Genomic DNA, 16064 nt, shown 5'->3' on the forward strand with positions numbered 1-16064 from the left:
AAAAGAAATAAACTGGCCTATGGCTAAAGGAATGCAAGAGACGGACCCTGCTCAGCATAACTGAAAAACAGGGAACTGAAGGGACGTGTCCAGCCATCTGAGGGAGCCGGCTGCAAAACAGTATTTCTTGTTGTTCCACCAACAGAGTTTAAGGCCCAGGAAGCCACTTGTGACTGTGGTGATAACGTTCCTTAGCCTCACTGAGCTTCGCTGACCCATCTATGAAATGGCCGCTCCCTGCTGGCCTCAGAGATCTCCTGTGAGAAATAGATGAGGTAATCCAGGAGAAATATCTGGTGAAGATGACACACTCTGTAAGTGTAACTTTCCTTCTCTCTTGCTGATGGTGTTTCCCTTGAGCAAAATGAACAGGCAGGCTTAGTGCATGTCAGGAATGAGCAGGGTTGGTGTTTTGGAAGCTTCTGTCACCTCCCCACAGACTGTCCCTGCCGGCAGCCAAAATGAATTTGCCTCTCCAGAAGCACATGAATTCTCAATAAGATTATACTCTGTGAAATCATAATTCCCCACCCACTGAGGGACAGACGGCATACAGAAACTCGCTCTCTTCTGTCTAGAAATGCTCTAAGCCAACAAGGCAGCCATGTCTGGGAAAAGTTCCCCAGGCCCAGGCTCCTTGGGGCGAGTCCTGATATCACCACCTCTAGAGGAAGGGGCTACTGATGGCACAAATCATGGTCAGTCTTGTGTTCACACAGAGGAAAGCAAACCCAGGCAAAGAGGTTTCTCTCCTCAAAGAGGAAAATAAGCTCACATGTGAATGATTGTTTAAACACTCTTCAAAGGGCTTCCACAAAACCCCAGTCACCAAATTTGCTTCTTACCACCGCATATATGTGAAAGAGGGTGGGGCTAATTTTCCTCATTTTCCCAGCCAGAAAACTGGGATTTAGAAAGGCCGAATGAGAGACCCAGGGTCTCTCGGAGCCAGGAAAGGGGAAGCTATATCTGTCCTTGGATTCCCAGCTGAGCCTGCTCCCCATCAAAAGCATCTGAAATCTGTTTCTCACGCTCGTCTCCTACATTGACATCTGCTTATATTTTGCCTTAACTTGTTGCCCATTTCATACATCTAGAATCTTCTTAGCAGCATCCAAGGCCTCACGCCATGTGGTCATCCAAGTTTCTGCTCATGCTGGATGCCTACCCCACACACTCACACACATTCTAGTCCAGCTGATCATTCTGACCAGCCTATCTTCCATTCACCCACCCGTACTCAGCACACAGAACATCTCAGATCTTAAAGGAGACCCTTGGAAAACAGAGATGAAGCAGTCACTATCTTCAAAGATGTATAAAACTCAAGTCTCTGAAACCCTTTCACATGTTCCTCGTTTGAGCCTCACTGTAACTTTGGAAGTCAGGTAAAATTATCCCCATTTTACAGAGGACAAGACTGAGACTGGGTGAAAGAATGGTTTTGTCCAAGGGCCCACAGCCAAAGAGTGGCAGAGGTGGCCCTGGGCTCTTCAGATTCCAAGGCAGTAACTCTGCCTTGATCACTGCAGCCGTCACACTCCCTGCGGCAGGTAACAGCTGGAGGAAAAGACGTGGATGGAAGATGTTTGGGTTGCTCCAGGGCTCAGTTCTGCCCTGCAGTCAGTGGGGAGGGTGGAGGACATGGACGGGGTGATCAACAGGTTTGTGATAGGGGACAGGCCACTGTTCACAAGTGAGGCCAGTATTAAAGGGAGGTGGGAATCTCCTTATTTACACAGCTCTGATTCCAAATCAGATGGTTTTCCTGTGGGCAGAAGAGCTATAATTCATCCCCTAAGGTTGGTCAGGGCAAGTCAATTCCTGGCTCTGCTGCTCCTGACTGTATAATCTTAAGTGGACCTCAATTTTCTCTTTAAACTACATGCTCACACATACATATACATCACAAGGTAAGAACCGTGGTGGACTTGGAGCAGCTAGGACATGAAGTAAGTTCTCAATAAGTGGAAACTATCATCCTTGTCTACAGGTGTCAGTATCCCCAAAGTGTCTCCTAAATGTGCTAAAATTTCCACTGTGTGCCTAGCTTGGCTGGAGGAGGAGCAGGAGGAGGAGCAGGGGATGGGGCTTGGAGAAAAAAGAGGCTGAGCCTTGGCTCAGGGGGTCAGCAGCTCCCACCAGAGGCAGCAACTCACCAGAACTCAGGAAGCCGAAGACACCCACTCGGTAGCTGGCAGTGACCATGATGAGGTTGCCAACAGCAGCCAGGAAGGAGCCGTCGATAGCCGGCCATCCTTCACTCCCCTCCCCCTCCATGGTGTTGTGGAAGAACACCAGCACGGACGTGTTTGGAGCCTGTGGGAATTGGAGGAACATGAGGCTAGAGCATGGGGAGGGCATATTTCCCAAGCCTGGAGCCTGATTCTGGGTCAGCACAGAACTCCTCTGGCCAACCCTGTGGCATACTTAGCCCCACGCGGTGGATGGAGCTGTGTCTCTCCGAATTTATGCATTGAAGTCCTAGCCCCCAAGACCTCAGCAGTTGACCGTATTTTGGAGATAGTGCCTAATGAAGTAATTAAGGTAAAATGAAGTCATACTTGTGAGCCCTAATCCCATAGAGCTGGTGTCCTTATAAGAGGAGGAGGTCAGGACACAGGCACAGAGGGAAGGCCACATAAAGACACAAGGAAGAGAAGAGGAACATCTACAAGCCAAGGAGAGGAGCCTCTGAAGGAACCAATCCTGTAATACCTTGATCTTGGACTTCTGTCTCTAGTGAGAAAAATCTCTGTTGTTTAAGCCACGCAGCTTGCAGTGCTTTGCTATGGCAGCCTGGGCAAACTATTAAACCCCATCCATAGAGAAGGAAACTGAAGGTCAGAAAAGGTGAAGACACTTCTCACATTACAGAGTGAGCAGGTGTCAGGGATGGCAGCTCCCTGAAGACCTGGAGCCCGTCTCATGGTACCACACAGACTTTCAGCTCCCAGTTCTGGCCCATGGTTTATTCCAGAAAAGCATTCTGGGCCCTTGGCGTCCCCTTTCCCTTGGATGCTTCCCTTGCTGGACTCATCCTGGTAACACAGAGCTAGAGCTCATTATGCTCTTACTAAGAGCCAGGCACTGTATCCAGTGCTTACAATGGTGCCTCAAACAGTTCTGTGAAGTTGGCAGATTCTTACTGCCCCCATTTTACAGATGAAGAGGCAGAGGCTTAGACATTTTCATTGGCTTGCCTGAGATCACACAGCTAGGAGGTAGCAGAGCTGAGGTCTGGGAGTAGGCTGACCCTATTCTCTTAGAATCATGTGTCCAAGCTGGGGAATCTGAGGCCCTACTCCAGGCCAGGGCATAGGCGGGTACCAGGTGACTCATGATCCATCCAGGATCCTGATTCCTTGTGACATCTCTGCTCCATGTATGATGGCCTCAGACAGACACACAGATGTTTCTATAAAGTGGCCACGTCACAGGAACAAACACTGACCTAGGACCTGCCCCTATAAGGGCTTGGCTAAAGGCTCCCTCCTAGAGTGTCTCATTTGATCTTCCACCCAAGGAGGTAGAAGCTATGGTGGCCATAAGCACCCCACTCCACAGCTGTGAAAGCAGAGGTGCAGAGCAGTGAAGTCACCCATGGAAATGCCTTACAGAGAGGAAGGGGCTGACCTGAAATTTTGAACCCTGACCCACCTTCCTGGCACTCCCCTAGTCTCTTCCTCTGTGACATTCCAGTTCAGATGTGGATTCTTCAAATATGAGGTCTTTTTAAATGCGACAGAGAAAGGCCAGCTTGAGTGGTCTTGGATTCATTTGTCCTGGTCTGTGGAACAGATCAGTGAAGGAGCCCAGTATCCCCCTCCTAAAAGTGCCCAGACTTATGTTTATTGGGTAGCTTGCCAGCAAGAGAAAAGGCCTTTTGGCTTGTGGCTGCTGAGGCAAGGGCAAGGCACAGAAAGGAGGGGCAGTCCTCAGCTCCCACCTCAATGACAGCCACAGGAAGTGTCCAGGATGCTGGCCCCTCCTGCGCAGGGCCTGTCACCTGGGGAGCAGGTACTGCCCATCTGGGCTGAGGCATCACTGCTCCTCTCCCAAGGTCAGGATGGGGCCCAGACAGCCTAAGGCAGAAAAAGCCAAACTCTCTTTTACTGGGAACTGCCCTAAGGAGAAAAGAGCACTGGCTTTGGAACACGGTGACAGGGATGAGCCTCCACTCTGCCCAACTAAGTGTCCTTATGTACGTCATTTAGCCTGTCTTAGCCCCAGGTCTGCACCTTTAAGATAAGGGTAAATTTATCACTCTATATTTTTCTATCAATTGATGGATTGATCAATCTATCATCTATCTATCCTCCTAGAGTTGATGTGAAGACGAATAAAATCAAAGATAAAAAAGTGCTCTTTAAACCGCAAGCCAATTTCACAGTCTTGCTCCTGACACTATGGGAAAAGCACACACTCATGGTCACCACTCACTGGTTCTAGCCACGAGCTCTGAGGACCAACTGACCAAGTCCGTAGATCACCCACTGGCTGAATGACCTTAGGCAAATCCCCTAAACTCAGCTCGGCGGACCACAGAGGAGGAGACTGGGCTGTGCTGGACACTGTGGGGACAGTGGATTTCTAGTGGGAGAGTCTTCAGGGCAACCATAGCAAGTGCTTCTGAACTCACCACATTCTGAGGGATGAACACATTGAGATACAAGCAATCTTCACTGACTCCAGGAGACATGGATGTTCGGGTGCCTGGCTGCCAGCAGCTGGCCCTGCAGATACAGAATGGGTGACTTCCAAGACATGCTCCATCACCCCTCCCACCCGCCACCATGGTCAGAGCCCACTACCCCATTCCAAAGCCTGGCGTCCCACCAGCCCTGCAGAAATTAGGCAGCTTCAGTAAATGGGAGTGGCAGTGAATGGAAGGAATGGCAGAGTGCCCACCACTCTCTGGCCACCGGCCTGTGGAGGAACATTCCCCAGAGACAATGCACCAACTTAGAGAAGGCTGCTGACGCAACAGCTCAAGATAGAGAAGAAGACAATGAAACCACTCAGGACCTTGCCCCTTCCTTGCTTCAAGAGTGTAGACCCTCCTCTGGAGGGGGTGTCCTACCTGCTCTCTTCACCAGTACAGAGTCCTAGAGTGCCAGTTTGAGCATCTCCCAGTATAGGAACTGAGACTAAAGCTGTGACCATGCCTAATGGCAGTGCAATGGTCATCTACCCAATGGGTGATGTGACTCATCACCCAAACTTCACTAGCCCTGGACTACAATGACCCAAGTTCTCAACTACTCTCCACTCAAAACCTATGTGACTCCGTCACTTCATCTGTCAAAATGGGTACATCCTAACATGGTAAGGTACTCTGACTCATGAATATTTGTTATTTTTGTTTCCCAGTGGTGGAGCAGATGGAAATCCATGCCTTTGCACTCCCACTGCCGCCATCCTAGCTGAAGTCTCATCCTCATCATCCCTTTCCTGGAGTACTTCAAGAGCCTCCTAGCTCATCACTCTATCTGGTTATGGACTCATGAGCCTGCTCAGCAGCCAGCCATGGGGATAATGAGTATGGAGGGTGCAGCTGCCTGAGTATAGGTACCTGTTAAGAAGGAGATTCAGGTGGGGAGGGGAAGAGCAGCAGTAATAAGTGCTGTTCTCACAGGTACTCTGAGTATGCTTTAATTAGAAAAAAATCACAATATTGTTCTTTAATATGCTTGCTATTTAAAGTGGTATACACATGGAAAAGATAGGAAAAACTGAAATTTTTGATGAGGAAAGAAGATGGGTACTTTTTTAAAAAACAAAACTAGTAATTTTGTTCCTAGTGGGAAAAAATTTCATTAGCACATTTACTTTTCCTTCAGTTCTGTGTCTCCCAGCTTCATTAAGATCAGATGTGGCCAGGAAGCTGAGCTTGGCCACTGCAATACCTGTGTAAGTGATATGTGAACCCCATTTCCGGGTTTATCTCATGGGAACCTCTCCTGTCAATTAAAGCCTCTCTTCTTGGATCAATGTCCAGGGGGACCTTGGAAAATTCATGCTGAAGAAAGGAGAGCCTCCATCAGTGTGGGTCCCTGAATCACTGCGTGGAGCAGAGCATACAGGCCCCTCCATCGCCAGATGGGCTTTACATGAGCAAAACACCATTAAGCCACTGATACTTGGGAGTTTATCTGTCACAGCACTTAATAATACCTTAGCCAATACATTCCATCCTCCATATATTGCTTTATCCAAAATGCACTGCTCTACCACTGAGACTTACTTTGATAGATTAGAATAGATAAGGCTTCTCTGAGCATTTACCAACATGTACTCCACTCAACCCATACCTTGGCTTGCTGGCATCCCAGGACCCTGTCCAGTTCAAGGGCTCCGGTGCCCGGAAGCGCCTCTCTGCCAGGGGCGGGGCAGCATATGGAACTCCAAGGAACTGGTCCACTTGCTTCCATGAGGTGCCCACCTGGATGGCCTGGGACCTGCCCAGCAGCTGGCCATGGGTGGCAATGGGCACAGAAGGTACAGATGCGTCATAGCTGAGCAGAGAGATTCCTGTTGGGAAAGGGAAGGGAAAGGGGTGAGGAAGGGGAGAGGCCTCAGTGAGTGCTCTCTCCACTGGCATTCTGAATGTGCTTTCAGCAAAAGAAAAATTACTGCTTTTTGTGCCTTGAAAATGTCAGTCATTTATTCAGACCCCTAACAGCTTAAATCTAGTCAGGTTTTCAAAGTAAACAAACAAAATATTAGCAAAGAAAGCTGATTTTTATTAGGCACTAAAATGTACAGAATGCAATGCTAATCTCATCTATGCACGGGTCCAGGCCAGGACCCCTTACCAGCACCCTGGGGCTTTTCAAAAGAACAGAGAAGTATGACACTAGACAAGGATGCCCTCTCTCACCACTCCTATCCAACATAGTATTGGAAGTTCTAGCCAGAGCAATCAGGCAAGAAAAAGTAGTGAAGGGTATTCATTTAGGAAAGGAGGAAGTCAAACTGTCTCTATTTGTAGACGACATGATTGTATATTTAGAAGACCCCATCGTCTCAGCCCAAAATCTCCTGAAACTGATAAGCAACTTCAGCAGTCTCAGGATACAAAATCAATGTGCAGAAATCACAAGCATTACTATACACCAATAACAGACTTAAAGAGAGCCAAATCAGGAATGAACTGCCATTCACAACTGCCACAAAGAGAATAAAATACCTAGGAATACAACTAACAAAGGATGTAAAGGACCTCTTCAAGGAGAACTACAAACTACTGTTCAAGGAAATATGAGAGGACACAAACAGTTGGAAAAACATTCCATGCTCATGGTTAGGAAGAATCAATATCATGAAAATGGCCATACTGCCCAAAGTAGTTCATAGATTCAATGCTATCCCCATCAAGCTACCTATGACCTTCTTCACAGAACTGGGAAAAAAACCACCTTAAACTCCATATGGAACCAAAAGAGAGCCCGCATAGCCAAGACAATCCTAAGCAAAAAGAACAAAGCTGGAGGTATCACACTACCTGACTTCAAACTATACTACAAGGCTACAGTAATCAAAACAGCATGATACTGGTACCAAAACAGAGATATAGACCAATGGAACAGAACAGAGGCCTCAGAGGCAATGCCACACATCTACAACCATCTGATTTTTAGCAAACCTGACAAAAGCAAGCAATGAAGAAAGGATTCCCTGTTTAATAAATGGGGGTGGGAAAACTGACTAGCCATGTGCAGAAAGCAGAAACTGGACCCCTTCCTGAAACCTTACATTAAAATTAACTCCAGATAGATTACAGACTTAAACATAAGACCTAACACTATGAAAACCCTAGAAGAAAACCTAGGCGAAACCATTCAGGACATAGGCATAGGCAAGGACTTCATGACTAAAACACCAAAAGCATTGGCAAGAAAAGTCAAAATAGACAAATGGAATCGAATTAAACTCCAGAGCTTCTCAACAGCAAAAGAAACAATCATTAGAGTAAACTGGCAACCAACAGAATGGGAAAAAAATTTTTGCAATCTACCCAACTGACAAAGAGCTAATATCCAAAATCTACAAAGAACTAAAACAGATTTACAAGAAAAAAAAAAAAAACCCATTCAAAAGTGGGCAAAGGACATGAACAGACACTTTTCAAAAGACATAAATGAGGCTACCAAACATATAAAAAATGTTCATCATCACTGGTCATTAGAAAAATGCAAGTCAAAACCAAATTGAGATACCATCTCACACCAGTTAGAATGGTGATCATTAAAAAATCTGGAGACAACAGATGCTGGAGACGATGTGGAGAAATAGGAACACTTTTACACTATTGGTGGGAGTGTAAATTAGTTCAACCATTGTGGAAGACAGAGTGGCAATTCCTCAAGGACCTAGAAATAGAAATACCATTTGACCCAGCAATTCCATTACTGGGTATATATCCAAAGGATTAAAAATCATTCTATTATAAAGGCACATGCAAACGTATGTTCATTGCAGCACTGTTTACAATAGCAAAGACCTGGAACCAACCCAAATGCTTATCGATGACAGGCTGAACAAGGAAAATGTGGCACATATACACCATGGAATACTATGCAGCCATAAAAAACTATGAGTTCGTGTCCTTTGTAAGGACATGGATGAATCTGGAAACCATCATTCTCAGCAAAATGACACAAGAACAGAAAATCAAACACATGTTCTCGCTCATAGATGGGTGTTGAAGAATGAGAATACATGGACACAGGGAGGGAAGCATCACACACTGATGTCTGTTGGGTGGGTAGGGGAGAAACAGCAGGGGGTAGGTAGGTTGGGGAGGGATAACATGGGAAAAATGCCAGATATAGGTGACAGGGGGATGGAGGCAGCAAACCACATTGCCATGTATGTACCTACGCAACAATCCTGCATGGGTTCTGCACATGTACCCAGAACCTAAAGTGCAATTTTATATATATATATATATATATATATATATATATATATGAACAGAGAAGCAGACAGCAAACAACACCCAATCCCCTGGGGAGACCTGGAGTGCAGCTCCACCTTCAAACACCGCCATCATTTCTGTGATGAGATGTGTGGGCTATTCATCCTGAGAGGGATGAGGGATGAGTTCATATCCTTTGCAGGGACATGGATAAAACTGGAAAGCATCATTCTCAGCAAACTGACACAAAAACAGAAAACGAAACACTGCATGTTCTCACTCATAAGTGGGTGTTGAACAGTGAGAACACTGGACACAGTGGGGATCATCACACACCAGGGCCTGAGGGGTGGGGAGCTAAGGGAGGAATAGCAGGGGGTGGGGAGATTGGTGAGGGATAGCATTAGGAGAAGTACCTAATGTAGACGATGGGGCAATGAATGCAACAAAGCACCACATGGCATGAGTATACTATGTAACAAACCTGCACAATCTGCACATGTACCCCCGAATTTAAAGTATAATAAATAAATTTTTTTAAAAAAGAATTTCTTTAGCCACCCCAGGTCTGATTTTGCCACAAAATGGGTTAGCTGCAAACTTATCAAAAAAAAAAAAAAAAAAAAGACTTTTAGGACTTTTGGATTTCACAATTGCAGTACAGGGTTTGTAGGCCCACATTTACATTTCATTAGTGAGGAAATAGATGTAAAGATAGAAGCCTAGGGACTGTTGGGATCACAGGTAACATAGGGTGATGTAGGATTCAAAGCCACACCTTTCTCGACTCCAACTCTAACCACACTCCATGCACACAGGGTTGGAGCCAGTTCAGGGCTTTGCCTCTCTCTGTGCCATGGGTTCCCTGGGTGCCCAGCATGCGAGGCCCTCCCGCCCATTTGTTTATGTCCAAATCCCTCCTTGTCCACAAGGCCAACACTGGTGCTGCCTGCCATGCCTCCCATCCCCCTCCATGCAATGCTAATCGCCAGTGACATTCATCGGCTTCTCTGTAGCCCTATCTTGTTTCCACGATGACATTTTCTAGCATTCATTCATTTTCTTTGTTTCATTGATTCAGTAAACTTTTGTTGGGCCCAGGCTCAGTGCCAAGTATTGTTTTCAGGAATTTAAGAGAGGGCTGTCTGATGCCACACAGGGCCCAAAAGCGGTAATCACTCATGGAGAGATACTTCAAGTGGGTGTGAGAAGTCTCTTCTTTCTAACATGTAGGTTTGGTCTGCTCAGCTCCACTCTCAGCTGATTGAAAGACAAAGCTTCTGCTTTCTCTGAAGCTCCTTCTATAAAAATATTTATCTATTGCAGTGGTGAATAAACAGGATAGTGGGGAGAGGAGGCAGACAGAACAAGAGGCAGACAGGCAGAAGCCTATCCGTTCTAGTACCTGAAAAATGGCGGGAGTCCAACACATAAGTAAATGAATGAATGAACGAGTGGAAGAAAAAAGGGGAAGGAATTGTCAGGGGTTGGGGGACACAGGGAAAGAAAAAAAGAAAAAGAAGAAGAAAACAAAAAGAGCAGGGACTCCATGTTTGGGTCCCCTTCCACGAACACTCCCTTCGTGGAAGCCATCTTTCTCTCTCCTGGATATCCCCTCTGGGGTCCCCTTCCACACTGTCTCGTGGAAGCCTGTCTTCCCCTCCTAAACTCCATCTCTCGATTCCCTTCCACTCAGTGTGGAAGCTGCTTTTCTCTCCTGGATTCCATCTTTCTGGATCGTCTCACTTAGTGTGAGAATTAGCTGTTTCTTTCTCCCACCTTCTCCTTTTCTCTCTCTCTTTAAATAAATCACTTTCTACAAACAAACAAATAAATAAATAAAAAGGGCAAACGAAGCCTCTCTGTTGCAAAAACATTGGAATGTCAGTTAGAACTTAAAATGGAAACTCAGGCTGGAAGGAATAGTTGCTGTTTTTTAATCTGGCCTCAATCACAAAGCATGGCTGATGTCACCCCCACAGTTCCTCCTCGCCAAACTTCCTGTCACAATCATAAATCAAGGGTTCTCAGGCAAGCACTCAGGACTGTGGCTGCTGAAGTGATGGAACCTCATTCTGCTATGCAGGAAACAGCCACATTTTATGTACGTGGCATCGCCCGAAGGCGGGAACAAAGCCAGAACAAATACCAAGGCTGAAGAATTTCGGGGGAATGCAGGCCTGCATTCCCATGGGCAGTGGTATTCAGTCTTCCCTTCAGAGGCTGGCCAGTGAATCCCAAACTCAATGAGATCAAACATGGGAAAAATATTAGATCTCAAGTTCTCTCTTTCAAATTCTTTTGCAGAAATGGTAGATTCTCTCCAGGATACCCACAAAGGCCACATGACTACCTGGGTTAAGAAAATTTGAAACTCCGTCTCAAAAAAAAAAAAAAAGAAAGAAAGAAAAAGAAAATTATCTGTGGCCATGTGTATTAGCTGTAAACAAGTAATGTCTGTGTGAAAGTCGAGATACCTGTAGATGTATATGTGCACGCATCTTCTTTTGCAAGTGAGCATTTCAAATTGAATTTTAGTCACACTGAAGTCACAGAGAAGCAGTATAATTTGTGTTTTACGGAACTCAAACCTCAATGTTAAGGCATTTTTCAGCAGAACTACCACACAGATTGGCTATACTATTCTGAAATATACTATTAAAATCTATACTCTCAGCACTTTGGGAGGCCGAGGTGGGTGGATCCCTTGAGACTGGGAGTTCAAGCCCAGCCCAGCCAACATGGCAAAATCCCATCTTTACTAAAAATACAAAAATTAGCTGGTCATCATGGCATGCACCTGTAGTCCCAGTGAGGCATGAGAATCACTTGATCCCAGGAGGCAGAGGTTGCAGTGAGCCAAGATTATGCAACTGCACTCCAGCCTAGGTGACAGAGTGAGACTTTGTCTCAGAAAAAAAATCTGCATAGCTCGACTAAATAATATGAATGTCCAGATAAATTGAGGACAAGACTTTCAACTGGGGGCCTAATATCTCATCACATAGGAATCAAAGCACTCTCAGGTCTGGAAGACACTCTTATGGTCTGAAGGCTAAGGTTGAGGAGGGGGCAGAAGAGGAGGATGTCTCTGGCATCAAGACAGAACCAAAGAACTGTCAATGCTCTAGGACAGCAAGGGGCCAAATCTGCTGCTACTTGGTTTTTTCAATAAAGTTTTATCAGAACGCAGTCACATCTACTGGCTTACATGTTGTTTACTGCTGCATTCAATGCTACAATAGCAGTTGATTAGTAGAAACAGAAAAGTATGGTTGTAGAACCTTGCTCTAGAAGAAAAGGTGGCAGATGTAGCCAACAAGTTAACAGTCCTTAATTTCATCTAATAAACATATCTAGTGGGGGCTTCCCCCAGATGTCCAGCCCCTGTTTCCTGTTCTACAGCTCTTAGCAGTCTTCCTCAGTGATGGATTTATGGACGTTCCCCCTTGCCTTGCCTGGATCCCCAGCACCAACACAGTATCTGACACATGCTCTAAAACTAAACTCAGCCAGGAACAACTTCCCTCTCCAAAGTGTTTATGATGCGATAGTCAGGCTGCAGAGCTTTGCATCTTGAGCTAGGTGATCTTGCTCCAAGTTCCAGCTCTGTCATCACCAGCTGTGTGAAAACACAGAAGGAACTTAAATTCTCTGGGCTACAGCCTTCTGATATCTAAGACAGGGATAAAGCCCTTAGCCTGTCACCATACAGGATTAGTGTGAGGACCAAATGAGGTGAGGTCTGTGAAAGAACTCTCTAAACTATAAAACAATAATAAAAAGTGAGATCTTTAATTATTTTACTAAGAAACTCTTCAAAACCAAGATGACTTCTATAACTCAAAGAAATAAATGAATAAAAGTGATACAGGAATAGGAATTTTTTTTACTTTCCTTTAGTTCACTGCAAGTGACTGCACCTAGCCCAGAACTTTGGCTAACAAAAGCCATTGTCCTCCAAGTCACCATGTGCTTAAATAGTTCCTCTGAGCCAGACCCAGTTTCCCAGGATGGCTGCAAAGGCTTAGGCCTGGGCTTACCTGGTTTCCGGTAGATGTGGGTGGCCTCTTCACGAAGCAGAAGTCGGCAGTACTGGCCCTGCAGACTATGTGTGCAGCTTTGGGTATCAGCATAGAACATACATCTCACAGCCCCAGGTTGGGTCTGCAGAGTCGTGGTGAGACAGGCCTCATGTTGGGAACATTCTACAGAGAAGAGGGAGAAGAGTGATGCTTGGGCCTCAGAGATATTACGTCACTCATGCATCCATCCAATTATCAATCATCCATCCACCCATCCACTCAACCACCTTTCCATTCATCCATTTTTCTATTCAATCATGCATCCATGAATCAATGCATCTATCCATCCATTCATCCACCCTTCCATCCATCTATCCTTTCATCCAATCACACATTCATGAATTCATCCACATATCCATCCAGGCATCCAGGCATCCACTCATCCACCCTTCCATCCATGTATCATTTCATTTAATCATGCATCCATGAAACCATGAATCTATGAATCCATCCATCCATCCATCAGTCATGCAATCACTCATTTATTTGAGCACTATAATAAATCCTAGGCACTGTGCCAGGGGATGGAAATAAAATGGTAGCAATGGGAAACCCAACCCTCTCATCAATCTACGTTTCACACAGGATTAAGGTCTTTTTTGTTTATTTAATTTAAAAATATGCTCTTGTTATTTCCCTGCTTAATATATCTCCACGGCTCCCCATGGGCTTAAGGATTAAGTAATTTCAAACAAGGGTCTCCATATTCTAGATTTTGTCTTCAGCTCTGTCTCCCTCTCCTGTCCTTCACTGCCTCCTCGGCTAGCACCATACCCACTGTTCCACCAGGGACCATGCCCTTTCCCATGCATGTCAAGTTCTGCACTGGACAATTTAAACTACATGACATTCAGTCCTGAGAACAGTTCTGAAAAAGTGCTGCTTCATTTGATTTGTCAGATGTTGACAGCCTAACAGCCCTACTTATAGCTCAACTTCTGTGAATCGTACCACCCAGAGGTGTGCAGTGCCTAACCTGCATATCTGTACATGGTGGTCCAATCTGCAAGATAAGCACAGCTTTGTGCATATTATTATCCAACCTTGTGGAGAAGGAGATTCATGGAATTCATAGAACCTCAGAGGGGGTTAGAATCTTGGGAAGGATATAAAAGTTATCTGATCTCAGCCTCTTTCAGAAGCTAAAATTCTTTGTTGAACATTCCTATCAAGTGGTTACCTAGCTTTTGTTTAAATACCAACAATGACCAAAAACTCTCTAAAGGAATTATGCATCTGTGGACAGCTTTGCCTATTTAAAAAGTTCTTCAAACTGCATTGAAAAATGTCTCTGGAGGCTGGGGGTGGTGGCACATGCCTGTAATCCCAGCACTTTGGGAGGCCAAGGCGGGCAGATCACAAGGTCAGGAGTTCAAGATCAGCCTGGCCAATATGGTGAAACCTCATCTCTACTAAAAATACAAAACTTAGCCAGGCGTGGTGGTGTGTGCCTGTAGTCTCAGATACTTGGAAGGCTGAGGTAGGAGAATTGCTTGAGCCCAGGAGGCGCAGTTTGTAGTGAGCAGAGATTGTACCACTGCACTCCAGCCTGGGTGACAGAGCAAGAATCTGTCTCAAAGAAAAAAAAGAAAGAAAGAAAAAAATGTCTCTGGAAATTCGAGTTCTACCAAAATAATAGCTCTTAGCTGTATCCCGTAGGCCAGACAAGTGTACTTCCACCTCACCACAACAGCCCGCCTGCTATCCGAGGTCAGCTGCCATAGTTGCCGTACATGTGCATCTTTTCTGCCTCCGACTAGCCCACCAGATCCTTCTTCTAATCTTCCTCTGACCTGGGTTTATGTCCCTCGTCTTCTGGCTGGCATATTCCCTTGGACACCTCGGCTGCCCTGAGGGGGAATGAGGAGACCTTTCCCAGGTCTTCTTCCCCAGGTTAATCCCTTACTTCCAAGCACCCTAGGTTATCGTGGTATCTCACGTGCTTATCTAAGGTGAGAATCTTGAGCAGCACTTGTGTGAGGCTTTGTCCCGCACTACCTGGGGGTTGGAAACTCTTCTTACCTGACAAACAGAGGTCTCGGACTGCAGAGAAATTGCTGGTGGTAGCAGTGCTGACATGAGCAACATCAAAGTTCCTAATGGATGGATCAACAACCACTGAAGAGAGGGCCAGGGACTGCCACGAGTCCAGAGAGACTAGGAGAGAAAGCAAGGGATGGTCACACACAGTTGTCACCTGGTGAGTACTGAAGACAGCAGTGTATACCCAGTATACTCAAAGGCAGCCTCAGGAGCATCCTCTTTGTGGTCTCCATTCGGGTGCAATCCTATACCTTGATCTGTCTTTCCATCTACAACTATTTATTGTTATTTATAAGCCAAACTCTGTGCTCAAGCCTAGGAAAACAAAGGTTGAAACTGGAATGAAACAAACAGAAAGCATGGCTGTTTCTATTAAGCAGCTCATGGTGCAAACATAGAGAAGTTGAGAAGAGAAGAAAAACATCATGATATAATTGTTAGAAAGCAACAATTAGAATAATATGAGGTAAGAATGATACTAACAGACACAACAGGTTGATCATGTGGTACTACGCTCAGGTTTTCACAGGTACTACATTACTTGCTATCAGTTGCTCTCTGTAGGGGACACTGTGGGGTGCCACCCAGACCTCCTACAGGACTGAGACCCCCTTGCAGGACCAAGACTCTCATTCCCGCAGCTGTTGTTAAGCTGATGGTTGGCAGCTCCCACTGAGTCTCTCTCCAGGAATTCCCTTTGATCTAAGAAAACGGCCTCCCCTTCCCCAGTGACAGCCTGTATCCCAACATCGTCCATGTGGGCAAACAGAGGTTGAGACTCCCAGCTTCAAAATGAAACAAATCTGAAGGGACAGCCTAGCTTCAGAGGTCACTGGAAGACCAGTGGGGCCATCGTTTTATTTGCATCAAAGTTCATCTTCCTCTGGCCAATGCTGCCCCTCATTTCCTTCTACATCCCAAGTGCACTGCACCAAGCTTCTTGCATGCAAATCTCCATGTGAGAGTCTCCTTCTCAGAAACCTCAGCTAAGGCATCTTCCCTTAAAGATGAAG

At 45.7% G+C, this 16064-nt stretch overlaps 1 protein-coding gene across 1 annotated transcript in view; it reads right to left on the reverse strand.

The window, feature by feature from the left end:
* The window catches only part of LOC108283625 (thyroglobulin), a 180776-nt gene that overhangs the window by 114679 nt on the left and 50033 nt on the right, over positions 1-16064 (reverse strand). Inside the window, exons 10-14 of the mRNA XM_037728416.1 lie at positions 15031-15165; positions 12967-13131; positions 6315-6534; positions 4643-4736; positions 2160-2319 (exon numbers count right to left, since the gene is read on the reverse strand). Of these exons, the coding sequence (XP_037584344.1) occupies positions 2160-2319; positions 4643-4736; positions 6315-6534; positions 12967-13131; positions 15031-15165 (774 nt within the window). The remainder of the gene's footprint in view (positions 1-2159; positions 2320-4642; positions 4737-6314; positions 6535-12966; positions 13132-15030; positions 15166-16064) is intronic.

The sequence above is a fragment of the Cebus imitator genome, unplaced genomic scaffold (genome assembly GCF_001604975.1).
Source record: "Cebus imitator isolate Cc_AM_T3 unplaced genomic scaffold, Cebus_imitator-1.0 Scaffold13, whole genome shotgun sequence".
NCBI lineage: Eukaryota > Metazoa > Chordata > Mammalia > Primates > Cebidae > Cebus > Cebus imitator.